The sequence below is a fragment of the Eulemur rufifrons genome, chromosome 3, assembly GCF_041146395.1.
Source record: "Eulemur rufifrons isolate Redbay chromosome 3, OSU_ERuf_1, whole genome shotgun sequence".
NCBI classification, from domain to species: Eukaryota; Metazoa; Chordata; class Mammalia; order Primates; family Lemuridae; genus Eulemur; species Eulemur rufifrons.
The window spans coordinates 2,853,039-2,879,781 of record NC_090985.1 but is presented as its reverse complement, the minus strand read 5'-3'; the positions used below and the strand labels follow the sequence as shown (position 1 = coordinate 2,879,781).

The 26,743-nt window shown below is 43.5% G+C and overlaps 1 protein-coding gene across 1 annotated transcript in view; it reads left to right on the top strand.

Moving 5' to 3' along the window:
- Window positions 1–26,743, top strand: part of ADAMTSL3 (ADAMTS like 3) — a 277,061-nt gene that overhangs the window by 208,138 nt on the left and 42,180 nt on the right. The window contains exons 17-22 of the mRNA XM_069465643.1: window positions 2,003–2,195; window positions 2,306–2,485; window positions 12,520–12,673; window positions 17,041–18,106; window positions 23,229–23,356; window positions 26,309–26,437. Of these exons, the coding sequence (XP_069321744.1) occupies window positions 2,003–2,195; window positions 2,306–2,485; window positions 12,520–12,673; window positions 17,041–18,106; window positions 23,229–23,356; window positions 26,309–26,437 (1,850 nt within the window). The remainder of the gene's footprint in view (window positions 1–2,002; window positions 2,196–2,305; window positions 2,486–12,519; window positions 12,674–17,040; window positions 18,107–23,228; window positions 23,357–26,308; window positions 26,438–26,743) is intronic.

The window sequence follows — 26,743 nt, the reverse complement described above, 5'->3', positions numbered from 1 at the left end:
GTTTGAGACCAGCCTGAGCAAGAGTGAGACCCCGTCTCTACTAAAAATAGAAAGAAATTATATGGACAACTAAAAATACATATAGAAAAAATTAGCCGGGCATGGTGGTGCATGCCTATAGTCCCAGCTACTCGGGAGGCTGAGGCAGGAGGATCGCTTGAGCCCAGGAGTTTGAGGTTGCTGTGAGCTAGGCTGACACCATAGCACTCTAGCCCAGGCAACAGAGTGAGACTCTGTCTAAAAAAAAAAACTCATGAAGAAACAATGTGTGAGAGTCAGTGGGGGAAAAACAGAATCAGATACACAGAGTATCATATATTGGGATTACCAGGTACAGAATATAAAATAAGTTTGTTTAAAATATTTAAATGTATAAAACAGAAAATTGAAAATCTAAGCTAGGAATAACATACTATTAAAAACCTGAAAGATTTTTTAAAAGAACCAAATATTAAGTTGAACCATATGAAACTTTCAATTTGGTCAGAAATGGTCAAATATTGGCAATTCATATGGGTCAACTAATAGAATATCCAGAAGTTAAAAATATACTTATTGAAATTTAAAAGTTACGGGCTGGGGCAAACAGGTAAACTGGAAGAGAGATCTGAAGAAATTACCCAGAATAAAGCACAAAGAGTAAATGAGATATGTAAAATACGCACAGTGGTTTGAGAGATACAGAGGAAATATTGATAAGGCTTATCGTATGTCAAAATGGAGTTACAGAAAGAAAGCAAGGAGTTAATATTCAAATAGATAATAGCTGAGAATATTTCTTAATTTATGAAAAATCTGAATCCTAAGACAGAGACCCTCTCTCAAAAACAAACAAAAAAAAAATAAAGAAAATAAAAATACTATCACTTAGAAATCATCACTGTCGACATTTTGATATACATTTATCCAGACTTTTTTCTACATACATTAATAAATTAATAAAAAATGAAATTACACTCTACAAGCTATTTTATGACCTCTTTTCTAATAAAAATATACCATAAATGTATTTCTGTGTTAATAACTATACATCTACTTTATTTTAATGGCTGCTGGCATTGTGCTGCATGAATGGACAATTATTTATTTTGCCTTTTATTGTTAAACATTTAGATGATCTTCCATTTTGTAAAATTTAATTTTTTTAATGCCATTACAAATTACCCTGGAGACCATCATCCTTTTATGCATATTTTAAGCATTTTAAAATGATTTCCTTATGATGTATCTCTACAGTGACTAGTTAAGAATTCATGTTCACTAATTAAATATCCACAAATTAAAGTAACCCTGGTGTATAATAGTTTTTCACTCATCAGATGGCGAAGACTTTTAAACAACATTCTCCAGCGTTGTCATGGGCGTAGGAAACCAGGCGCTCGCAAACGCTGCTGGAGAGTGTGTCAGTGGGGAGAATCTTCCTTGAAGGCAACTTGGAAATACGTATCGAGAGCAGCTGCCCTGGTTTTCCATTTTTACAGATGTTTCATGAGAAAACCTGATTTTTCCAAGATCTTATTGGAAGGGAATCACATTATATACATGCTGTAAATCCAATCCTAACATGAAAGAATTTTCTTAGGGGTATTCCAGATAATGAAGCCAGGTGCCCTGGAGATTTCCTGAAGTGTGCTTTTAAGCATTTAAAATTTCTTTTGACACTGCTATAAATCATCACTGCCTTGGGACTCTATTCAAAACAAAACCAAGAGTTTCTTTTTAATATACGGTGGTAGGACAGGATGGGACCAAATCTGCTTCTTTTTACTGTGAACCTTCTCAAATGGGTAAGATCTTTAAACACTTGCCTGACATTTCTTGCCTTTAAATACTACCTTTCTGTATTTGAATTGCGCATATTGGTGGAGACGCCTTGGCTGTAGAAGCTGGATACAGAGTGTGGAGTCGGGAAGCCCAGAGAAGGACTTGGCGTGGTTCATGCTCTGATGTTGCATGTTGTCTCATGGATAGCTCATCTTTCCCTACTTGTTTTTGGGTACAGGTGGCACATGGGCTCTTGGGCGCCATGCTCTGCGACCTGTGGTGTTGGAATCCAGACCCGAGACGTGTACTGCCTGCACCCGGGGGAGTCCCCCGCCCCTCCCGAGGAGTGCAGAGATGAGAAGCCCCATGCCTTACAAGCGTGCAATCAGTTTGACTGCCCTCCTGGCTGGCACATTGAAGAATGGCAGCAGGTAGGGAGACTGGCCACCCACGGCCCGCGGGCTTGTGGCTGTGACGAGCCCTGCACTGCACTGACACGATGTGGGCTGACCCGTCGCCTCACCCGCTCTCGTCTTCTCAGTGTTCCAGGACATGTGGCGGAGGAACTCAGAATCGAAGAGTCACCTGTCGGCAGCTGCTAACAGATGGCAGCTTTCTGAATCTCTCGGACGAGTTGTGCCAAGGACGCAAGGCGTCAGCTCACAAGTCCTGCGCCCGGACAGACTGTCCTCCACACTGGGCTGCGGGAGACTGGTCGAAGGTAGGAGCCTCGCTCAGCTTTACAGTCCCTTCTTTTCCGCCCCTCCTTTGCTTCTGCCTCTAAGTACTTCCTCCACAAGATCAGGCTGGGACTATGTGGGAGGAGCAGGGCCCCCAGGTGCCAGGTTTAGGAGTTGCTCACTCACTCTTAGCCTGCACAGAATGACTCGTTTTTGGTTTTTACTCAATATTATTTAAACTGGTCTCATCATCTTTCTCCCAAACCCATCCCTTCTTTTGCAAATATGAGAATCATAGTGTCCCAGGATAAACTCACATCTGCTGGTTCCTCCCTTCCTTGTGTCCCCTCATGTGGAACCATCCGTTAAGCCCTGCCACGTCGAGTCTCTGAACACCTTCCGTACCTTGTCTTCCCTTGTCACGTCCACTGCTAATAACCCTTTGTCATTGCAAGTGTGAATTGACACAGCAGGTAGAATTCTAGTGCATCATTCAGTGCTGGCAGGACGTGGTGCAGTCTAGTGAGGACGCCTTGTTTTCTGGGTGGGGGAACCTGAACCCCAGTAGCAGAGATAAGTTGCCTAAGCTCTCACAGCTGGCAAAGTGGGGGCAGAATCCGTTCCTTTCGACTGTACTCCAGGGGCTGTTTCTGTTGTAGTGCCCTGCCCACCTGACCTCCCTGCCCCTGTGTCACTCTCCCATCTCCAGGCTGTCTAGCACCCTAGTCTTCCCATCTCTGAGTCCACCAAGCCACCTGCTTGCTCAGAGTATTCCATAGGTCTTATCACCTGCAGAATCACCACTTAGTGTGGCCCAGGGATTAGTCAAATGGACTCCACTCCTTGGAACTGGTAAGAAATGAGGATCCTCATGTCCTCCCATGGGGGTGGAGAAATCAAAGTCTGCTCTTCAGCAAGGTCCCCAGGTGTTGCCTTGCCACACACACAAGTTTGGGCAGTGTTTTCCCCACCTGCCCCTCATCCTTGTTTGGGTTGCTCAGCCCTTAAATGTGTCCAAGGTAGGAATGGCTCTGAGTGATGCCTTCCTTGAGCAAGTGCTGCCCTGAGCCAAGGGGAACAGGCAAGAAAAGGGAAGGACGCACAGTGGGCTGGGGCTGCGGAGAAACCAGGCACTGCGTCTCTGGACGCAGCCAGGGAGCCCCCAGCACGACTGCCCTGCTCTAAGACACCTGCCCTGCTTCCCTCTTTTCTTCTCTCCTCTGAGAACAAACAGGCCTTCACAGTTCTATCCTGTCTTGTGGAATAAACTCTTGTCACTGGCCTTTTAGACTGGAGACTAATGGTGACGTCATCGCCTTCCTCCCCTGTCCTTTCTCCCAATGAATCACTGAATTGGCAGTTGCCAGTTACGGACCGATGATGTAACGCTATTGCCGTGTTCACATGGGCTTGCCTTTGCATCTGTGTTCTTGCTGCGGCTCTCCTGTCCCAGCCCCAGCTCTCCACGTCCCTCCGCTGTGAAGTCTTCCACTCCCTCAAATCATCCAACATTTCCCACCTTTAGCTCACAGTGACCCCCCTTTTCATTATATTTCTGTGGGTAGCTATTTCCTGAGCATCCGCATGGTCTTCCCATCTGGCTTATAGAGTCCTTGAGGCCTGTGGCCGTGAGGTCATGGACAGGTCCTTGGGCCCTGTAGAGCTCTGAGCAAGGACACACTTTCTCAAGAGTCTTTGCAAAGTCAGGGAAAATTCAAAGTCGTGTTGAACTGATGATCATCAGAAAACCTCAGGCCTGCTAGCACAGGAGAGGCAAATCATTCATTGGAAGGATTTTGCTGGGAGAAAGAAGAAAAGGAAACAAAAGGGGAGAGTACCCAGGTAAGCTAGGGTGGACCCAAGGCAGTTTCCTAGGCAACTGTTTGTCAGGGCAAAGAGCAAGCTCTGTGTACTCCGTGAGGTCAGCTGAACTCAGTTAAGACGCCCTCCCTCTCCCAGCCAAGACCACGGCTCTGAGAAGCCCCATCTGGGGGGAAGAGCAGATGTGCACTGCTCCCACGAAGGCAGAGCCGCCCCTGCTGTGACTCCAAAAGCCAGTGTCAGACTGGACTGCAGGCGGGCACACGACAGGCTGCACGGCGGCTTGGGTTTCCCGCTGGATTCAGCTTTTCTCCTGTTAGGTGAAATTTCCTCTCGTTTCAGAGCTGCTTTGTTTTGGCAGAGGCTCTGAAGCCAATTGCCACTCTTCCCTAGAGCGTCTTGCCAAACTAGTCCCTCTGCCAGGGGATGGCTCACTGGGGGGCAGCTGTCCATTTTGTGGTTCTGGATAAGGTCCTTCCACATTGAATCTGGCCACTGACCCTGGACACGGAAAGACTGGGGAGCCATGCCAGAATTTCCATTCTCCACCGAGCCAGGCCGGGGCCTGCGGCTGGAAGAGTCCTCGTCCCTGACACTGGCTCTATTCACGCGTGTTGACCTTTGTCCGTCCGTTGGCTCATTAGTTTGCCTTGGTTCCTCAGATCTGGACCAAGCCTTAGGTAGAGAGGAGCCTCCAGTTCGTACAAGAAAGGGGCTTTGACTCACAGAGGCCATCTTCCCAGATGGCGGATCCTCTGATCCACTGGCCCCTTGCAGCCCGCGTGTCCCACCCCTGGACTGAAATCCAGCAGCCTCCTCTCATTTTTATTTTCTATACCCTGATAGAGCATTTGACACTTTTCTCTACTTCCATCTTTCTCCTTCATGGTGTTTCTTGGTGTTTTAATTTCTCCTACTTACCTGACTGTGTCTTTTCTGTTGGCTTCTCTTCTTCCAAATCTCAAAATAGCCCAATATTTGATTCTCTTATTTCCATTGCTACATTTTTCCTCTGTAGTTGATTCTGGCCTCTCCTCTAACTTCTGTGGGTGACTTTCTGTCTCCAGGGAGTCTCTAACCTCTGTCCAATACCACATCCCCAGCTGTCCGTATAGGATACATTCTCATCGTGGGGAGGTACCAGAACCACCTCTTCACTCCATCACAACCAGCCCCCCCCCACTTCCCATCACCACCCCCTTTCCAACCCTTGTCAGCATCTCTGACTTCCTCACTGCTATATTCAGTTACCCCCACTTGCCAACTCTTTAGTCTTGACCTATTAGTATTAGCCATATACTAAGTAAGAAGGAAGAAATCTCTATAAATCAGAAATTTTGTACAGAACAGCTCAAGACAGGTCCAGGACACATGGATTTTGAAATATAGCATTCCAGTCTTCAATAGAGGTATTAATTATGACTGACAAAAGCAGTAGTGTGATGGAGCCAGCTCACACTGGCTTGTGAGACCCAACTGTGGTCTCTTCCCTACTTGGGCTCAGTGACATCAGATTGATCACTTGAAATCAGCCACAATGGGAGTGTTTAAACCACTGAAGCCAGCAAAACAGTCAAGGATCTGGCCCCCAAGAGCCTGTTGTGAAATATTCACCAGCACACAAGTGTGTGAAAGAGTCTCTCTCTCACACGTGTGCACACGTGCGTGTGTACACATACACACTCTCTAATTGATGAACAGCTTCAGCTTATTGATAATGCTTAGCATAGAAATGCCCTCAAGACATTCCAGTCTCTGGACTCTGTTTTACAAAGTCTAAGAAGCTTGGTTGGTCTGAAGACTTTTTTTTAAAATCTTTATCTTCATAATTGGTTTTTGGTGGGGCTAGAACATACCCGAAGATCTCTGGGTGAAGATCCAGTCTACGAATCATCATCCTGCATGTTAGTTTGGTCTTGGTCTGAGGTCTTTGATCCAAATGTATTAACCTTTTGTTCAGATATTCCTTCTGTGAATAAAAGACTATTCCAGCTTTCAAGGTTTATTCTAAAGCCTTCCTTTTACTCTTTATTATTCTATGGTATTAATTATGAGTTTCTTATTACTACTCAATATGTAGGTAACCACTCTTCTGCTTGAATAATAATAGTACATTTTTAGACTCAATCTGACAGTTTACACTTATATTTTGACCCATTCAGCATATGCCCAGTGCATTCAAGTTCATGCAGTTCTGTCTGTTCCACTAACTTTAAATCATACACAGGCACGCACGCACACACACAAACACACACACACAACCTGAATGCGCCTTATTTTCCTGACTAGACAGTAGCTGCCAGAGGGGAAGGACCATTTCTGCACATATTTATATCCCACTTGGTGCTTGGTGAACACCTATTGGCTGAAATAAAGAGACTTATACAAGCTTCCTCTATTCCGAATGTCCCTATTTTCATAGTCCTAGAAGTTCACAGTCATTTAATCAGCATTCACTAAGCATTGTTATGTTGATTGCCCCAGCCACAAGGAATCAGAAAACTAAGAACACAGTCTTCAGAGAGCTCACAATCTAATGAGGCAGACAGATGAAATAATGTTTACAGTGAAGGTACCCTGTATATAGAACTGCATGAAAATCGAAGGGAGATATCTAAGTCTGTCTGAGTCCCAGGAAAATGTTGTAGAAGATGCACCTTTAGAGTTAGGTCTTAAGAAATGAGTGCAAACGGTGTAAAAATGAGACAGAGGGGTATTCTGGGTGGTGACAAGAGTGTGTACAAAGGCACAGGTTTGTGAGCGTCTACGTGGCTGGATAACAGGATGCACTGTGCAAGTTGGGGGAGGTGAGATGGGAGGAGAGGCTGCAGCCAGACCGTGAAGGACTTTGGGTATCTGGAGTTATCCTGCAGTCACTGAGGGCGTTATGGACGGTGTTTGAAAAGGGAAGTAAAATGCAAAAGTGTTTTAGACGTATAATTCTGGCTGCAACATGAATAATGTATTAGAGGAAGAAGGAATTGGAGCTTGAGAGAACTCGTTAGATGGCTATTGGAATAAAACCAATGAGGATAATGAAGCAGTTGGGATGCAGAATAGAAAATAGGTTTGAAAGATATTTAGGAAATGTAACTTACATATTTGATAATTGAATCGGTAGGAAATGAGTATAAGAGAGGCATGTTCCAGATTTCTGTCCTGGGAAGCTAATGGATGAGATGACATTAATTTTAAAATTAGAGAAGGAGAAGCTCATTCAGAAAGTGATTTGAAAGGGAGAGGAAATGGGTTTATTTTTGAAATACATGTAGTTTAAGAGTCTATAAAGGTGTCAGTAAAGAATTATAGCTCAGAAGAGATCTGCATTGCAGTCATGATTGTGGAAATCACCAGCATGTAAGTAGTGGTTGAGGCCATGGGAGTTGACTGCCATGGTATCTGGGAGCATAGTAATGACAATAGTTCCTTGAGCAATGATCGCGAGGCCTCCAGTGGGGCAGAAGCTTGATGGAAGCATAGCTGCTTAATAGCCCCAAATCCTTAATTTAAAAACAAAAAACAGAGCAATTAGGATTGCCAAACGAATGAAAAAAAGACAGATAATTTTCACAGAAGTGATGTAAGTAGGTAAGGCCAAATCGCACACAACAGCAGACACTGCAAAAACTGCTAATTTAGCTGCTAGGCAGAGATTAAAAAAAAGAGAGAGAGAGAAATGAGGGGGCCAAGAGTCATGGACACAGAAATCAAAAATAAATACCATGACAAGGAAATAGCCCTACTCTGCACAGAACCCTCAGCAAGTAGAGCTGAGACCAGTCAGTGACCCTGAGAGAAGATCCGGCCCCGTGTGTGCCTGGGTGCAGGGAAGACCAGGCAGACCCGCCTGTGGCCTTGAGAAGACCGGAGAGGACTGGAGAAGCTGTCAGAGCCATAATCCAAGTGGAGAAGGAACATAGGGTAAAGGAGAGGCAATTTTCAGAGCCTTAGGAATCGCGGACTCCAGAAAATACAGATCTCAGAACTGTGGCCAAGTTGTTGAATATCATGCTTGCTAACACCAGAGAAGGGAGCTCTTCACAGTGAAGACAAGGCGACTCCACTGAAGTACTCCCACCCCTTCCATGAAAGCACAGAAAACAGTCTCTTTCATTTAAATAGGAGCATCAGCGGACCTCCTACAAAGATACTGAGAAAGTATCAGTAACAAGGCAATGTAATGAAAATTTCGCTCCCTGGAAGCAGATGAAAATATAACAATATTATAACATGAGCTAAAAGAAGCTAAGAAAGCTATAGATACAAATCAGAAATAGAAAATTCAAGAAATGAAATAAATAAATAAAAGGATCTGAAAAAACGGCTGACAACGTTCAGGAAAGAATTAGAACACTAAGGGTAAATTGTCAGAATGTGTAGCGGAAGGAACCTAAGAATGACTAGACACAGAAAGCATAATGAGGGAACAAAATAGAGGAGGGAAATGAAAAGAATCAAAGAGAAATCAAAAAGATTCAAGTGAAAATGACAGATATAAGAGACAGGGAAAGAAAATCCAACAGACAGAGAGTCCCAGGAAGAGACCACCGAACATCATAACAGAGCAAAAATATAAATAGAGAACTCAATTTGCCATCTATGTACCTGGGAAAACTGACCCAGAATGGTCAATATCAAGACATATTCCACTAAAACTACTGGCTTTTAAAGATAAATAAACATATATCTGTTTATTTAGGCAAAACTATCAAGTACTTATTAGGGAAAGAAAATCAAACTCTTCTCTATGATACCACTTCGTACTAGAAAACAGCAGTGCAACTCATTTAAGATACCAAAGGAAAGAAAATGGAGACAAACATTTTATTTTTTCATTTAAAAAGAAAAAAATTTTAGAGACAGAGTGTCTCTCTGTCTCCCAGGCTGGAGTGCAGTGGTGCAATCATAGCTCACTGCGGCCTCCAACTCTTGGGCCCAAGCCATCCTCCCGCCTCTGCCTCTGGAGTAGCTGGGACTACAGTCATGTGCCACCACGCCTGGCTAATTTCCCTTATTTTTTTGTAGAGACAGGGTCTCGCTTTGTTGCTCAGGCTGGTCTCAAACTCCTGGCCTCAAACGATCCTCCCACCTCAGCTTCTCAAAGTGCTAGGATTGTAGGCGTGAGCCAAAGGTCTCAACTGAGCCAAAGATTTTATTGTATATCCTACCAAACTGACCTTCAGGTTTGAAGGCCACAAACAAATGGTTTCGAAGATGCAAGAACTCAGAGTACGTTGCTCCCATGAGCTCTTCCTGAGGAGTCTATTAGATGTCTGTAGAGAAACCACAGGAAAAACTTTGGCATCAGGTTGCTGCTTTGTAGATGATAATTAATGACACTAATTATGACATCTCCCCTCTCTGTGAGTGATGAACACTCAAATACCGGCTTACTGTAACTGAGCAGACACAGTCTGTCACATGGACCTGCATCCAGAAGAGGGGTTTGCAAACAGTCCTCCCATTCATAATGGGGACAGTTAAACATGTATCATTTGAAGTGTCTTATGAGCAGTGATTGGCAGTTATTTTACCCCTCTGTTATATGAACAAAAATGGCTCACATGACAGTTTAATAAAAAGTGACATTGATTTTTATGTGGGAAACTCCTAAATGATGATTTGACTTGTTAAGAGGCTAAATGATAATTTGATAAATGGTAATTTTAAAATATCTATTCAAAACCCTACAAAAACATTTTCTCTATACTGAAAAATAATAATCATTAAGGCTTTCTGTTAAAAGACGACAATAATGGCATTAAAAATAATTCCATTTCCCCCCTTTGAAACGCAACAAAAAAACCCACAAAGACAATGAAAGGAAGAAACACTGTGTCTTCAATGAACAATGAAATGGCCACAATCCCAAACTATAAATTATGAAACACACCTGCCAAAGACCATAAAATCTGGACGGAAAGGAGCAGGAAGGCTGAGAACTGACAAGTATCTTCTCAGGCTCCGAGCAGGATACAGATTTCCCTGGGAGTGAGTGTGGCAGTGCTGAAAGGCCTGTGCAACAGTTCCTTGATTACAGAGACTGAACCGAGGACCACGGCTGGCCCTGAAGACACCCCAAATGTCCCTGCAGAACCGTGGTGGGAGACGAGGCTGAAGGAGAAACCATGTTTTCACGCCTCCTGGCTGAGGAAGGCTGCCAGGGCTGAAGCAGTGGGAAGGGAGGGGAGGCAGCAATTGTTGGATTATGGATTATGGAAGCCAGTTACTTAAGATGCTCTTTTCCTAGACACATCAAGCATTGAAATGCCCCAATCCAAAGGGAGGTGTGGGTAAGGAAGTAAGAGATTTGTTGAAAGAGGGTTGAAGACAACATACGGACACAAACGTCCCTAGGTCGTGCCCCCACCATGTTATTCACACACATCCCACTGTATTCAAAGCTCCAGCAGAGTCCAGTGTCAAGACCAGGGAGGACATGGGAGGAGAGGGAGGCAGCTGGGTGTGGGGCAAGGAGCATAAGGCAAGTGTTAGGTGGACAATGTGCCAGAGATAGTTCCCAGAGAAAAGTCCCGACAAATAGGCTCCGTGTTCCCAAAAAAATTGTATTCATCATGTGTAGGGAAAAGTGCTTACAAGTGAGGTTTGAGCTCAAAAAAAAGATAAGACAACAGGAAGAAAGAAAAGACAACTGGAACAGCTGAGGGGGAAAAACGAGAAAAATTAAAAAGAGCAGATATAAAAATAGCAGACACAAAAATTATGTTACAAGCAACAACAACGACAACAAAGAAAATGACTGAAAACAGATACGGTGCAGAGGCTGGAGTCAATCATATAAAATGATATGGAAAAGAGCAAAGATGTAAAATGGTTTTGAGAGGCAACGAAGGACATGGAAAACAAAGGAAGTCAAACATGAGCATAATTGGCATTTGTTGAGAAGAATAAAACAAATGGAGTAGAAAAATGTCCAGAGATCAAATCAGGGTAATTAATTCTCTTTATTAAAAGCTTTTTCCCGCAAGTCATAATGGCACAACCCTGTGTGGAGTAAATACGACCCCTCTCAGCCTGGTATGGTGCTGAGCTTCACAGGTAAAGAAGGAAGGCACAGGCCTCTAAACAGAAAGGCAAACACCTGAACAAAACTCCCGCCTTCACAGGAGCGTTCAATCCAGATGACAGAGCAGCATCTACACAGTTCTTGGGGAAGGAGCGTAGGACCCTGGAACTTCTCATCGCAGTTGCTCTTTGTGTAGAGAGGCAACAGGGAGGAGTCCAGGAATGCCGTGCTGATAAGCCCTTCTTGAAAACCACAGGGCTGAGCTGAGACACAAAGAGGACTCAAAATAAGGAATCCAGGAGTGCATAGACCTGGTTAAAAAAAAAAAAGATGAAAGATGAGTAATGAAAAAATTTATGTAAGTATGGAATTAAGACTAATCAACTGGCAATTGCATCCCAGAACAGAACATAAATATCAGAGATCTTGATATTACCTAAATAATACAATGAAAACTAATCAGAAGTTTAGAGAGGCGAGGTGGGGGGAATTGAGGCTTATTTCTTCATCCTTCTTAACAGCAAGTCAACAGATACTCTCTTCAGTCAAAATATGTCATTAAAAACAACTATCCAAATCTCTTGTTGACTCCTTTAATCTTCTTTCCTAACTTTAGAGTGTTCTTTTGGGAATTAATCATGGTAAAAATTAGATGCTAAGCAACTCCTTGAATTTAGCTTTTTCCCTAATAAAACCTAATAAAATTGCTTTTAATTTTTAAATTGAAATTGCATGTATACACAATGATTATCCAGTATTAATGTTATTTCATATATACCCAGTTTGGGTGATTTTTTTTTTAAACTTTCCTTTTTATGCATTTCTATTTCTTGGATTCTTGGTAATGTGTATGCATTATTTTTTAAAAAATCAAAATCATTTTACTATATAAATAAATAGCTAAAAAATAAATGAGATATCAATTACAATGCCAAAAAACAAATCCCGTGACAATAAATTACTGGAAATTACTGTCTTGAAAGGAAGGAAGGAAGGAAAGAGTGAGTAGGGGGGAGAGAGGGAGAGACTGAAGGAAAAAGAGAGAGAAGAAGGAAGGGGAGGAGAGGAGAAACCCTCCATAGAAGGATGTTCAAGCGCAGGAAAGGGCTTTCTTGTTGGCACATCCACACTTAAAACTCCCTCTTGTTCCGCCGTTTGCGCCTTTGCTGTTGCTGGCTGGGGTCGCCTGCTCACGCTCACTTGGCCGCTGCACGACTCTCATTGCAGTGCTCCGTCAGCTGCGGCGCAGGAGTGGAGAGAAGGAAGCAGGTGTGTCAGAGGCTGACGGCCAAAGGCCGGCGCGTTCCCCTCAGCGAGACGATGTGCAGGGACCTGCCGGGGCTCCCTCTCGTAAGATCTTGCCAGATGCCCGTGTGCCGTGGTAAGTATGTAACGTCCCTGCTCGCCCACGTCATGCTGATCCTGGTGATTCTGTCCTAATGTCTGTGCTTTGCGTACATCAACATATTTCTCATCTGGGGATGAAGCGAGTCAAGCAGAACTCAGGTTTAAGCAGCACTCAGTAGACTGTGGAAGACCAAGATACAGTTCCAAGAAAAGACTGTGGTAAGAAGTATCTGCCCACTTAACACATGCACCCTGTGCGCTTCCTCGCTTGGATTCACACCTTCCACTTTGCCGTGGTTTCCTCTGATTAGAGTCCATGAGTGTTCCTTGCAGAAGTTAAGCCCAAACACTGCCTGGTTTACTTTGCTAATAATGTATCTGGATTCAGTTAAAAGTAGAAGAGCTGAGTATTTTTAAGTATGCAAGTATTTTTTCTTGTGTGTAATCTAAAACCAGCAAGGATAAAAACATGAAGTACCTGAGGTTTTAAAAAATGGCAGTTTGGACACGTCTTCCATGAATTATGAATAATAAGCTTACTATAAAGGGTTAATACCATGGCTTCATCATTGTATCCGAAGGTAATGTGCAAGTAGTGACAGTATATTTACACGTGCGTGTGCATGTTTCATGGGAGAAGGTCACAACAAATGAGTTGAGGGCTTGCACAAGAGCAATTGAAAATTAGGCAGCGGAGGGGTGGCAGGGAGGTGGCAGGGAGCTGGGGGACAGACACCCTGGGAATAACAGCTTCCAGATCCATTTCCTGCTTTGCTTTTTCGCTACCTTTAATTACTCACCTATAAAATGAAATTCATGACCTCAGGTACCCTCCTGAGCTTATGGTAAGAAAAAAAAATCAGAAGTCAATTGTTCATATTTTAATGCTCCTTATGGGGGAAAAATGTATGTGTGTGTATATGTGTGTATATATATATCTCCTCAGGTTACCAAGAACTTTCCTGGAGAAGCTCACAAAACAAAATAAGCAAGATATTAAGTTTAAAAAAAAAGTAGTACCATTGACTGAGCACTTAGCACGTGGAGTTCTTTGTGTGCATTGTCTCATTCAGTCCCCTCAACAATGTTGCCAAACAGATACCATCCCCATTAAAAGATGAGGAAACTGGGCTCACGCCTGTAATCCTAACACTGTGGGAGGCTGAGGCAGGAGGGCCACCTGAGCCCAGCAGTTTGAGGATGCTGTAAGCTGTGATCAGGAAAAAAAGAGACGAAGGCGGAATCCAAGACTTGGAGAAGGTCTGAGACTGGCCCAAGGGCGGCTGCCTGCAGGGCCCTTGGCGCACTTGACCGCAGGTCTGTCTGATTCCTCAGCCCACGCTCTCAGCCGCCTCTCTGTACGCACTCAAGGACAACACTAACATTTTTTTTCCCCTGGGAACTCTTTGATAACAAATTTTCAAAATCTTGATATTCCAAGTTGTGAAGTGTCCTGGCATTCAGGAATGTCCGTAGCATGTGGCACACTGTCATGCTTCGTCTGAGCTGCTTATCGGTCTGATTTTTATTAATTGTGGATGGTTGTGCAGCAGTGTGGCCAGACTGTAAACTGCCTTAGAAGAGAGTGAAGTTAAAGTAATACTGGCAGCTTCCTCTAAAATAATAACAGAATAACATGTGAGAATACATCATGGTTATGAAGGCAAGCGGTGTGGTATGAGATGAAATTGTAAATTAGTATGGCATGCAGTGGAGAGCAGAGAAAATTATAAGTTTTAGGGAGAAAAGGAAAACAAGAAAAAAGACTAATATTTCTTCCTTACCCCACCCGAGTCTCTAGCCTGCCAAACACGCAGGTTGTGGAAACAGAAAGGAGACAGGAACGCATGCTCCCAGCACAGCCAGTCGCCCCGAGCTGGGCCCCTGCCGTCACCTTGACCAGTTGCCCTTGCTGAAAGTTGGCTTTTCCTTCCACACTGTCATGTAGCATCCTCTTCTCCCACCACCACGTCACAGGACTAAGCGATGAGCCTGGCCTTCTCCCTTCCTCCCTACCCCTGCTGTCTCTGCACCATCTCCCCGCTGTCATCGCACACGTAGCACAGAGACTGCCCTCACCATACCTTCAAAGGCACCATGTGTGAACTTACAAGACACTCTCTACCCTTCTCCAGGACACATGGCCACCAGGTCCGTTCTTCCTCTCCAACGTTTGCCAACATTCGGGACAACCAACATCCCTGTGATGACCTTTCTAACACCTGATATCCCAACTTCCCAACCTCGTCAATTCCGCTGCCCCTATCACCTTGGCATGGTGCCACCGTGGGCTTCTTCACGACTTGGCACTCAAGTAGCTTTCGCTCTTCCGCTCTGCCCCCAGCTCACTCCTGCTCGTGAGTTAATGCCTCACCGTGACCTCTGGTTCTTCCATACCTCCCTATTGTCCCCACATTTTCTGCTCTTGCTCTGGAAATAACCCCTCTTAGCTAGCTTTCACCAGGCACCCACGTAACCAGCTCCATCGTCAGACCTTTATGTCCTTCTTTAACCCACGGACTCGATCCCTGCCTATCTGCAACCTGGCGTTACTTTTCAAGTGATTTGTTTGTTGGTTTGTTGGTTCTCTGGCCTGAGCGACTGGGATTTGCTAAAGAGGACAATATCACCGTGCTGATTAGACGTATTTCATACTTATCTGAATTTAGCTGGGCAGTAGTGTTTATTTCCCCTTTCCTAAGAATGCTTTAGAAAATCACCATAGCACCTATTTCTTAACTACTGCCCTGACCCATTTCTCCGTCAGTGAACTTGCCTGCTATTCCACTAGGAATATCAAGGCTACAGTGGCATAATATCCTTCTGATTTTCCTCCCTCCTTCACCTAAATCTACTCCCTCCCCTCCCCAGACTGGAAACATATGATCTTCTTAACAGGCCTAAACTCTCCTTTATGGAAGGAGGTCTGAAGACAACAAAAAACAAGCCCAATAGTGCTGTGACCTTTATGCCTTCCCAGGCTCCACTTCTAGAACGTGCGTCCTGATTGGTACCTTGGGTTTAGTAAAACCTATCCTCTCTGGAGGGGTGTTTTTTTCGCTCTTCGTTTTGAACATTTGGTGAGCAGTGGGGTCCAAGGTAGGTGGGAGAGCTATCTTGTGTTCCCCTAGAGGCCAGCGGCCACCGAATGGTCCTAGTACACCTGCTTCTCCCCAAACATTCCCTGCACGGTTCCCTTTTCCCTTTGTTCAAATTCTTTCCTCCTCCATAACGAGCAACTGACATTCTTCCTGCTCTTGAAGGATGAACACAAACCCTACCTTCCCCAACAAGCTTTCTCAGTTGCACTTAATGTCTGAAATGTAACATGACATTGTGGTTAAGCTAACTCACTTGAGTTCAAATACTAGTTCTTTGGTTACCTCATCATTTTATAGTGGGCAAGTTATTTAATCGCTGTGAGTCTCAGTTTTCCCATCTGTTATGTTATGAGGCCCATTTTTTTCTCCATATACTTCAACTAAAACAACATATCATAACATATATAACATATATAACAACTCCTCAAGCAATCCTCCTGCCTTAGCCTCCCTAGTAGCTAGGACTGCAGGTGTGTACCATCACAACTGGCTAATTTTTTTATTTTTTGTAGACACAGGGTCTTGCTATGTTGCCCAGGCTGGTCTCGAACTCCAGGGCTCAAGCAATCCTCCCACCTCAGCCTCCCAAAGTGCTGGGATTACAGGAGAGAGTCACTGCACCTGCCTTTACCTTTTCTTTTTTGATCACAGCTCTCCGTTGCTTCCTGAGCCCCTCCATGCTACTTTAATTGACATGTTCGGGTGGTGTTCTACAGTTGGCCAACTTCATCTTCCTTTTCAGACTTCCAATACGTTCAGTCATGTTCCCACTCTCACTTCCTTGCTCAAATTTGATGTACACCACGGCTCCAAGCCAGACTACCTCCCTGAGGGCCTCCCTACCAGATGGTGGAGGGCCAGTATATCAGACTAACTCCTTGTCGGTGAAAACATGTACCCAGAGGCTGGGTGATTATGAAGCTATCGTATGATCATGGCCTAGAACAAATACTCCCTAAATCTAGAAATAACCATTCCCTATATTTCATTGAGCCATTTAGCCTCATGCCTCGCCAAACCAAAGTTTTGTGAAACAATTTACATGTTTTTATCAATTCACTTACACTTGTGTTCTTTGTTGCTGAAGTGCAAGTTATGAAATTTACCCCAATCTATGGGTGTATAAGATTTGTCTGGCTTCAAAGTGCTGGTTCTACCTTATTCGTGTTTTCATTCTCAAATGTTTTAAAAGATTTAAAAAGATGCATTTGTTGGCTTGCATCAGCCTTGGAAGATTATTATGAAAAGTTTTTATTTTCGAGATGTTTGTTTGCTTTTTTCCTTTCTTTTTTCCCTGCAGAAGTGAAACCAGAGATGAAGACAAAACTCGGTGAGCAGGGTCCTCAGATCCTCGGTGTGCAGAGAGTCTACATTCAGACCCGGGAAGAGAAGCGAATCAACTTGACCATCGGCAGCAGGGCCTATTTGCTGCCCAACACGTCCGTGATTATTAAGTGCCCAGTGCGACGATTCCAGAAATCTCTGATCCAGTGGGAGAAGGACGGCCGCTGCCTGCAGAACTCCAAGCGGCTGGGCATCACCAAGTCTGGCTCACTGAAAATCCACAGTCTTGCCGCCCGCGACATCGGCGTGTACCGGTGCATCGCCGGCTCTGCGCGGGACACAGCTGTGCTCAAGCTCATCGGTACTGACAACCGGCTCATCGCACACCCAGCCCTCAGAGAGCACCCGAGGGAACATCCTGGGATGGACCACAACGAAGCCAGTAGTTTGGGAGTCACGGGACATAAAATGCGGCAAACGTGGAGTAACAAAAACGAGCTTTACCTGGGTGACAGCCAAATTAACAACCAGCCTTTCTTGAGGGCTCTGTTAGGCCCCTGCAGCAATTCTGCAGGAAGCACCAACTCCTGGGAGTTTAAGAATAAGCAGTTTGAAGCGGCGGTTAAACAGGGGGCGTACAGCATGGATATGGCCCAGTTCAATGAACTGATAAGAAACATGAGTCAGCTGGTGGAAACCGGGGAGGTGAGCGATGACCTGGCATCCCAGGTGATCTATCAGCTGGTGGCTGAGTCAGCGAGGGCGCAGCCCACACACAGGCAGTGGAGGGGTGTCCAGGAAGAGCCGCCTCCCGTTCAGCTCAGGGGGGAAGCGGCGAGTGTGCCCCAAAGCTCGGATGCGAAAACCTCGGGCAACCCCCCCAAGACAAAGAGACCCGTTCTCATCAGGCAAAGCCAGCTTCCCTCAATTTCGTTTAATAAAACCATAAATTCAAGGATTGGAAATACAGTATATATTACAAAAAGGACAGAGGTCATTAACATACTGTGTGAGCTCACGACCCCCAGCGAGGCCACACACACATGGACCAAGGACGGAGCGTTGCTGCAGCCCTCAGTAAAGTAAGTAAAGTGAGAATGCAGTACTCATTTTTCTAGGACCTTCTTAATGGCTCTTCCAGTTTCCTTGAAAATATTTTCAAATTCCATCTCCTAAGAATGTGTTGTTTCCAACAGGATTCTTTAGGAAAGAAACTCAAAAATATTAGGATATGTTTTTCACATGTGCATTGGAATTTTGTAACTTAAACCATCGTATTGTCCGAGTCACTACCACGTAGGCGTGATACAAGACTGGATACAGTGGGAATGAATTGATGCCTGTGTAGACTCTCCCTTGCACAGCACTTACCATTTGAAAATGAATCAACATAAGACTATTAAAAAAGTAAGCATGCTAATAGTAATCCTACATTATGTTGGATCTGCAAATCAGAATTCATAGAGCTCTTCTGTATCTAGGAGTGTGGGATCTCATTTGAGCTCACATCAGCCCCGGGAGGTTGTCAGGGCAAGGGTTAACCTTTCTGATGAGCTCGTTGAGAAAGAGAGTCCCATGGCTATTCCATGGCCACTTAGAACCAGGGTTGTATCTCCTGAAGACCACCAGTGGTATTTAAATATCATACAAATATTAATCGTAGCCTTAATAGACATGTGGCATATCTGAAGTAATTTTCTATTATCATGCAATTTTTATGTCATACAATCCAAAAGTTTAGATGATAAGAATCAGTTTTGTGAGATGTTCAAAACAATATTGAGTCATATATTATTGTGATCTCTATGGCAGTGCAAAAATGTCACATTTCATTTATTTTACATAAAACAGCAGGAATAACAGATATTAATTTACTTTTGCATTCATTACTGTCTTCAGATCTTGCTGTTTGTATACAAAGAACTATAGAAATTGTACTTTCTTTTAATTTGTGTTTAAGAGCTCAAGCTATACCTTATCTGTCTCTAGAGATTGTTAGGAGACACAAACAAAACAGCAGATGTAAAATTGTTTGGCAGACCATAAGGTACTTTCAAAATGCAAGTTTTGTTTTTATCATGTTCTTTGTGCATTAAGCCTAACATGTGAAACATCATAAGAGATCTAGGTAAAATTCAATTTTTTTATAATAAACTATTAGGCCATGTCTTAAATTGAAAAGGTAGGAAAAAAAATCTAATATTTGGATTTTTTATCCTAGCACTCTGAACAAGAAGTGAAATTTTAGAAGTGGAATCAAAGCTTAGCAGTTCTCAGAGCTTTTGGTCTTGGGCCCCTTTAAACTTAAAAGTGATTGAGAAGCTCAAAGAGCTTTTGAAATGTGAGTTATGTCTTGCTACTTGCCTTATTAGAAATTAAAACCAAGAAACATTTAAAAATCTCTATTAATCCATTTAGGAAAAACAAGACCATCACATGTTCACATAAATAACACACTTTTTTGAAAAACATTATCCCACCCCTTCCCCTATCCAGTCAAAATTACTGATAATGGTGGAATTACTTTACATCTTCACAAATCTCTTCAATATCTGGCATGATAGAAGACAGCTGGAGTCTTATTTCTGCATCTGTTATGATATGTTGTTTTAGTTGAAGTATATGGAGAAAAAAATGGGCCTCATACAGATACATTTGTTGGAAAAAGAAGGAATATTTTGATACTCTTACAGATCGCTGTGAATATTCTTTAATACACTAAAACTGGACAAATGGTGGTTTCTCAAGTGTTAGGTGGAATGTGAAATCTGAAGCCATGTTAATGAAATGTTAGTACTCTGTTCATGAAAATCTATTGGTTTATCTTACACTTTGAATAGATTTTTTTACCCATGCAAGATTTTGTAACATTATATTTTGGTCATTTGGAAAATATTGGCTCACTGAGTTATACAGATCTTCCAAATATTGGTACATTTCTTTTGTTACACTATAAAAAATACACATATTCTTTAATCTCATCACATATCTTACAGAAAAGTCTTTAATTTTTGGGAAGCTGTCAAGCTCGCAATGGTGGATACTATTACTAGTTTTCCAAAATTCTGATTTTCACTTGAAAGCTCAAGTTTTATTATTGGCAACAAATACTATCAGTTGTTTCCTTGAATTGTCCAGCTCACTTCATTCATTTAAAACAATGTATGTATCTGCCAAATACCCCAGTTTGAATCATAATGGGGATTTTTTGTCACAGTTTGTCAGTCATTCTTTTTTTTTTTTTTTTTATTTCAGCTTATTATGGGGGTACAAAAGTTCAGGTTATATATATTGCCCATGTACCGCCCATCCCCCCCGAGTCAGAGCTTCAAGCATGTCCATTCTTATTCCATGAGGAGAGCAGCCAGTCAGCGACTCAAGCACTCACGCTGACGCGTTATTCTTGAGCAAGCAGCAGGAGTGCTGTGTGGGTTCTTCCCATTTTGTCATGCAGGTTATTAAAAACGTGTGGACTCAAGGGTCAAGATTTAGCAAGATTAATAAGTTTTACTACTTCATTAAGGACATTCTTAAATGAAACTGGCATTTTTGTTTCTACTGCAAGTCAAGAATGCAGTCACTAGGGTGCAACGTGAGGCCACTGCCCTGGTCAAGCTACGGTGCCAGCTCTCCCTGCACTGCCTTTCTCTGCACTCTCGGTGCAAAGGTCAACACAGTGAAAAGGGCAAACAGTGGTTTAGTATTGTTATGAAAATAGTTTAAATGCTTAGTATTATTATGAAAATGACTTGACTTCATGGATTATATGGGGGGGTCAAGCTTTGAAGACTGCTGATCTGACTCAACAATTTCATTTTATGAATTGTAAGGGAACAGAGGCTGAGAAGGTTGAAGTGATGAGTTGACCTGTGGCCACATAAATCCTACAGTGACACAGTGAAGTATGGTCAGTTTAAATAAATATTTGTGGAGTTGAGTTGATTTTGAATAGTTTGATTTGATGGAATGGAAATAACGCGTTTCTCAGGCTGAGACTCCTGAGCTCTTATAAAAAAGAGGTTTTGACACATGGTACATCCTACTCAGATGTGTTTCTACGTACTTTAAGGATCAGCCATTTGAAATTGAGCCATTTCATATGTCTAGTAAAATTGTTTGGTTTTAATTTTTTAGGAGAATAAGATCCATTTTGATTCCCATTTGTTTCTCTGAAACTTACCCAATTAATTTGTTCAATTTATGTTTAATTTCCTTGACATAACAAAGGTCACCTTTAGTGTATTTTCTAAATCTCACAAATCTTTTCAGTTGAAGTAATTCAGAAATGGAATTTCTGTGAGTCTGTATCCAGTGCGAGGAGACTGTGTAGGTGTGGAGTACTGTTCGGAGGCCAATTTTGTAAGAAATCTCAGCTGGGAAGGGAAGGCTGTGTGTGGATTAATTAGGGGTGGTGTCTGTGGAAAGATCAGCTTTGTTATTAGTTCAAGTTAAGAGTAAGATTGTGGGGCAGAGGCCAAGGTCAGATCCGTTAGATCCACCTGCCGGTTCTGCAGCCCAGGGGTGGACCCAGGCTGGTACTTGTAAGGTTCCTGTGTGCTCAGCTCTTTCTAACCTCAGTGGTTTCTCATGGACTGTTAAGTTGAGGCTGACCAAACAGGGAATTATTTGAGAATTGCTCAATCATACCAACATATATATGAAATAACTTAAGAAAACATTTTGGTGTGTTTATTGTTCATGTATGGTTACTGGTTAGACTTTTGTCTTTAACAACAATTTCTTCTCAGTAGGGATTTGACAGGGACACTCTTGCCCTGCTAATAATAGTCAGGTTTGCCATGCTCTGGGACACTTGAGCAGTTTTGACTTGTGCCCACTTTTGTGTATTTCTTAGGTGTGTTGGGGGTGGGGGGTGGTGTCCCCAGACCTGTACCCTGTGCCACTATTCTGTCCTATTCTGTCATTCCTACGTTTAGTCATCAGACATTTTGAGAGCTTGCTGTATAAAAGTCGCTGTGCCGAGCACTGAGAATGCACAGCTGTGAATAAGATTTGGCCCCTGCCCTTGAAACGATCACAATCTAGTGGAAAGAAATAGACATTTCATCAAATAAATATATGAACCAGAGAAGAAGGAGCCCAGAGGGGACAGAAGATAACTCCAGGAGCATTGGGGAAAACTTTTACAGGGGAAATTACACTTGATCCAGGACTCAGTGGGTAGGTCAGAGTTTGCCAGAAAGGGGGAAGCGATTTCAAACAGAGTGAACAACACATGCAAGAGCTCAGGGTGGTGAAAGATTATGGAATGTTCTGGAAACAGTTAGAAGTTCATTATGGCTGGAGTACGGGGTGAGCGACATGAAGTGACAGGAAATGAAGAAGCGGCCCAGCTCAACTCATGAAGAAACATACAGTATTTAGAGGTCAGAATAGTCCACATTGCTAAGATCTATGAAGTGGGATGGGGCAGAGGGAAAAATAGTGTACAGACCACTGACCCAGATGATGTAGAAGCAGATTCAAATCGCTAAGAAAAAAATTAAAGTAAAAGCAGAACAAGGGCTCTTCCCCACTTCTCTGAATAATTATCTAATCAGGATACACCTCATCAACTCTGATTCTCGAGGTGGGATGTACGTGCCAGTTTTCAGCAATATCAGTAACTGGGAAACTGCAGTGAACTCATGCAGCTGAGCCCTAATTCCTAACAGCGTGGTCCAAATCCCGTATATACCACAGCCTTAGCATTGCTACCTCAACTCACACGGTAATAATGAGACAATGATCCATCGCAAAAGCAGTCTTAACCAAAGCCCACGCACTCCCAGTGTGAAAATCCAAACTGAAAATCCACACCTGCAGTTGGTTAGACGGATTTGGGCAGAAAACGAAGATTTAACATCCAGCAAATGAATAGGTTTGCTAGGTTGTCTTTTTTGAAAGTGGCAGATTAAGCATTGAGTCCATCCAGAAAAGTCTGTTCTCATGTACAGTGGGATGGGAAGACTGGATCTCCAAACACTGTCCAGCTCCACTGTTGCTATGATTCTAAGGAAGAGGACAGACTTGTCCTGGTCTCTGTAGTTTCCTGCCTACAGGCCAGGTGCTTGAGAAGATCATCCTCAGGGAACCCTGCCAGCCCATGCCTGTCATTTTGCAGTCTTCTTTCTCTGAAACCCTCTGTGACCCTTGAGCAGTTCAATGTTACATGAATGCGTTCTCTTTCTAACTGTTCTACAGAATAATTTTGGATGGAGCTGGGAAGATGCAGATACGGAATCCTACAAGGAAAGAACAAGGAATATATGAGTGTTCCGTAGCTAATCATCTCGGTTCAGATATGGAGAGTTCTTCTGTGCTGTATGCAGGTAATTCCCGTGGTCGAAACCCAGAATGCCTGTTTTTTGTTTGCTTGTTTTGAACATCAAACTCTAAAGCAGCAGTTTCCTTTCGCATGCGTCAGAATCCCCTGGAGGGCTTGTTAAAGCACACATTGCTGGACCCACCCCGGGAGGTTCTGACTCAGCTTGGGCATGGAGTCTGCGAACTGGCATTTTTAACATAATCCTAAATTATGCCCCATGCTGGTGATCTGAGGACCACATTTTAAAAATGGCTGCTCTAGAGCTGGCTTTCTAAGAATTGGGAATTAATGAGATAGGGTTTCATTGGCAGAGTTGATGTTATGGACTTGCATTTTTAGAGTTCCACCAGCCAATGAAAGAGAATAATTATCCTTTACAGGATGGCATATACCTCCCGGTGGCATACCTGCCAATCCTTAGAAACACTTCCAGGAAGTTGTAACAGTAAATTAGTATGTGTCTTCATAGGAGATGGACAATGTCATTTTGATATTAAAATGTGCATTTCTTATAAAGGAACATTTTTAGGTAATAAGATTGTAGGAAATGCTTCCTTGTGGAAAGCTCATGTTCTGGGACTAAAAATAAAACAAAACAGCCATCCCACAACTCCCTACTCCGTGGTTTCTGGTATCTGTGGCTCAGATGGACTAAGGTGAAAAGATGGACAATATCAGAGATTAGAATCCAGCATTTAGTCAACCAGGGTTGAGCTTTGTGGCAGGTACTTCACATCTATCAATACAAATGAGGAGGTTGGACCAGTTGATTTTAAAAGGTCCTTGAATCTGTAGGAGCCCTTCCCTGGCTGCCTTCTCAAGGCAGGGGCTGCAGGCCTTGGTTTTCTGTGTCTTGGTCCTCCTGGGTGGTTCTGTCCTGTGAGCATCAGCTCCTTTGCAGAGAGCACCAGCTCCAGGGTTCTGGAATCCCTGGAGGGATGGGAGCCCGCCTTGCAGCTCTCAAGTCTCCCCGTAAGCCCATCCCAGAATTATCCAGATTCCTGGTAGAGCTGGTTCAAGTTCCTCAGGGATCAGAGAACGAGGTGTGACAACCAAAGCCCTCTCCCAGACAAAGGATTCCTGTCTTTTCAGTCCTCAGGATGATTCTCCACCATCCCATACACTCCAGGAAAAAATGGAACATTTAGTCCCCTAAGCATGGTCCTAGATTCTCTTCCCCAGAATACGTGGTTACCAATACCAGCTCTTTCCGGCACTAACTATGCACGGGTGATAAATTGGTTGAGGAAGCAGCGTCTCCCTCCAGGAGCTTGCATGTGAGTGCTGACTGCAGCGTAGGGAAACCAAACTCTGCAGCCGAGCTCAGGCACAGGAATGCTCTGTCAAAGGTCCCCTCGTAGGACGTTGCCTTCCCTGACCCCTGGGTAACCAGCCCCTTTCTCTGTCTCAGCACCCACACCCTTGTGTAGTAATTGCTGTCTCCCGTGGGTCTGTGAATCCCTTGAGGGCAAGAATGTGTGTTCTTCAACTTTGTACTCCCACCGTCCAGCTCATCAGACACACAGTATGTTTCTGGAGTGAGTTAATAAATTAATTTGTTAAGTATTAAAATCCAAAAAGTAAAAGTCCTCGAATGATTCTTGACTCTTTGTGGCCTTGTTTTTATTGTTATTTTTTCCATGCAAAATTTATGTAGATATTTATTTTATGTTAATTAAAATGTTAACTTTGACTTTCTCTTGCAGACAGGTCTAATCCATTTGTGATAACCTCATACAATTTCATAAATTGGGCACTTAAGACATTTTCTCTCTTGAGACTTTCTCCAGTGTAGAGAAATGTAAATAATGTTTTAAGTAGGCCTCTTTGCAGTTAATAGTCTTTAAATAGTAATGGCTTTTCTCTTTTGGATTGAAATGAGTTTATTTAAGTAGGGTCAGAAAGGGCCTCTCTGAACCACACATTGAGTGAGAGAACTGCAGTTGTAAGAGACCCAAGAGGTCTTCTAGCTCAATCCTTGTCTTTTACTGAGATTCACACTGAAGCCCAGGCAGGGAAGCTTTTGCCCAGGCGCACATACAGCTTGTTAGAAGAGGCCTCACTGGAATCGTGGCCTCCTGCCTGCCTAATCTTTCTCCAGTATGGCTTTGAATGAGCTCTGAACCCTGGTGATATCCTGGCATCTGCATGTCAGCCTGGCTCTGGCACGTACAGTATATGCCTGTTCTGGTGTATACAGAGAGACTTTATGAGGGTCAGGCACCACATTTATATTAGAAAACACCTGCTTGCATCGCTCCCTGCATCAGCAGCCTTTGTGCTTATCAGGAGAGGAGATACTTCTCATCTTGTACCGTGGCGCAGACCACAGGGTGGGCACTTGATAAATGTTTAAGTCAAATAGAACCTTTTACTATTCTTAGGTCAATGTGAGAGGGCTCCTAGAGGCTTCTCCATCTGGGGTAACTCCTACCAGGGACAACAAACTGGATCAGGACCTCCGGCTCTGTATTCATCAGCCCCTCCCGCAATATCTCACATCCCTCCTTCCAGAAAAAGAGTTAGGTGTCCTGAGCTCTGGTGTGATTTGGCCCTGCTTTAACTTATCCAGGGCTGCACTGCAGAGATGTTATTCCTGCCTTGCCATGCCTCCTTTGCCTCTTGCAAACTTCTGAATTCCTTCTTTTTCAAATTATCAAAGAGAAATTTATCTTCAATGTTGATTATAAAACTAAAATATCCTCATAGTCTATATATGATCATTCCGATACACCTTTGAATGCATATAACCGTCCATCCATCCATCCCTCTGTCTGTCCACTGAGCACCTCCAGCAACACAGGTGCAGGTCCCAGTGGTGCACCATGAGGGATGCAGAGAGAACCAGGACTCCACCCCTGCTCTCAAGAGCTCAGCAAAGTTTACCGAATGCAACATGGTTTACCAAAGAGCAAAGCCTGAACCTAACGTAGTTTCCTGCTCCCTTTGAATTAAGAGGCACCTGTCATCTTGTCTGTTGAAAGAAATATCACCAAACCGGAGCACAACCATCTCTCTGTCGTGGTTGGAGGCATCGTGGAGGCAGCCCTTCAAGCAAATGTGACAATCCAATGTCCTGTAAAAGGTAAGTGTGGTCATTTCCAGTGGGAGGGTGTGTGGCCAGCCCAGTGTTGCCAGGAGATGCCAACTGGCACTTTGGTGTTCTAGACCCCAGCCTGGTAGGCTTGAAAATCTGACTTTTCCAGCACTCTGCTGTTGGATCTAAGTCTCAAGGGTGAGCTCATACAGCCCGTGAGACAATGTGCAAAACAGAATGCCAGTTCACTGATTTCCAGAGTGGACTGTGACTACCATGCACGCTGGGGTGTTCACATTGGCAAGACCAGATCACTCTGTCCCTGTGGGCAGATCTGCAGAAGAGGCTTTTAGT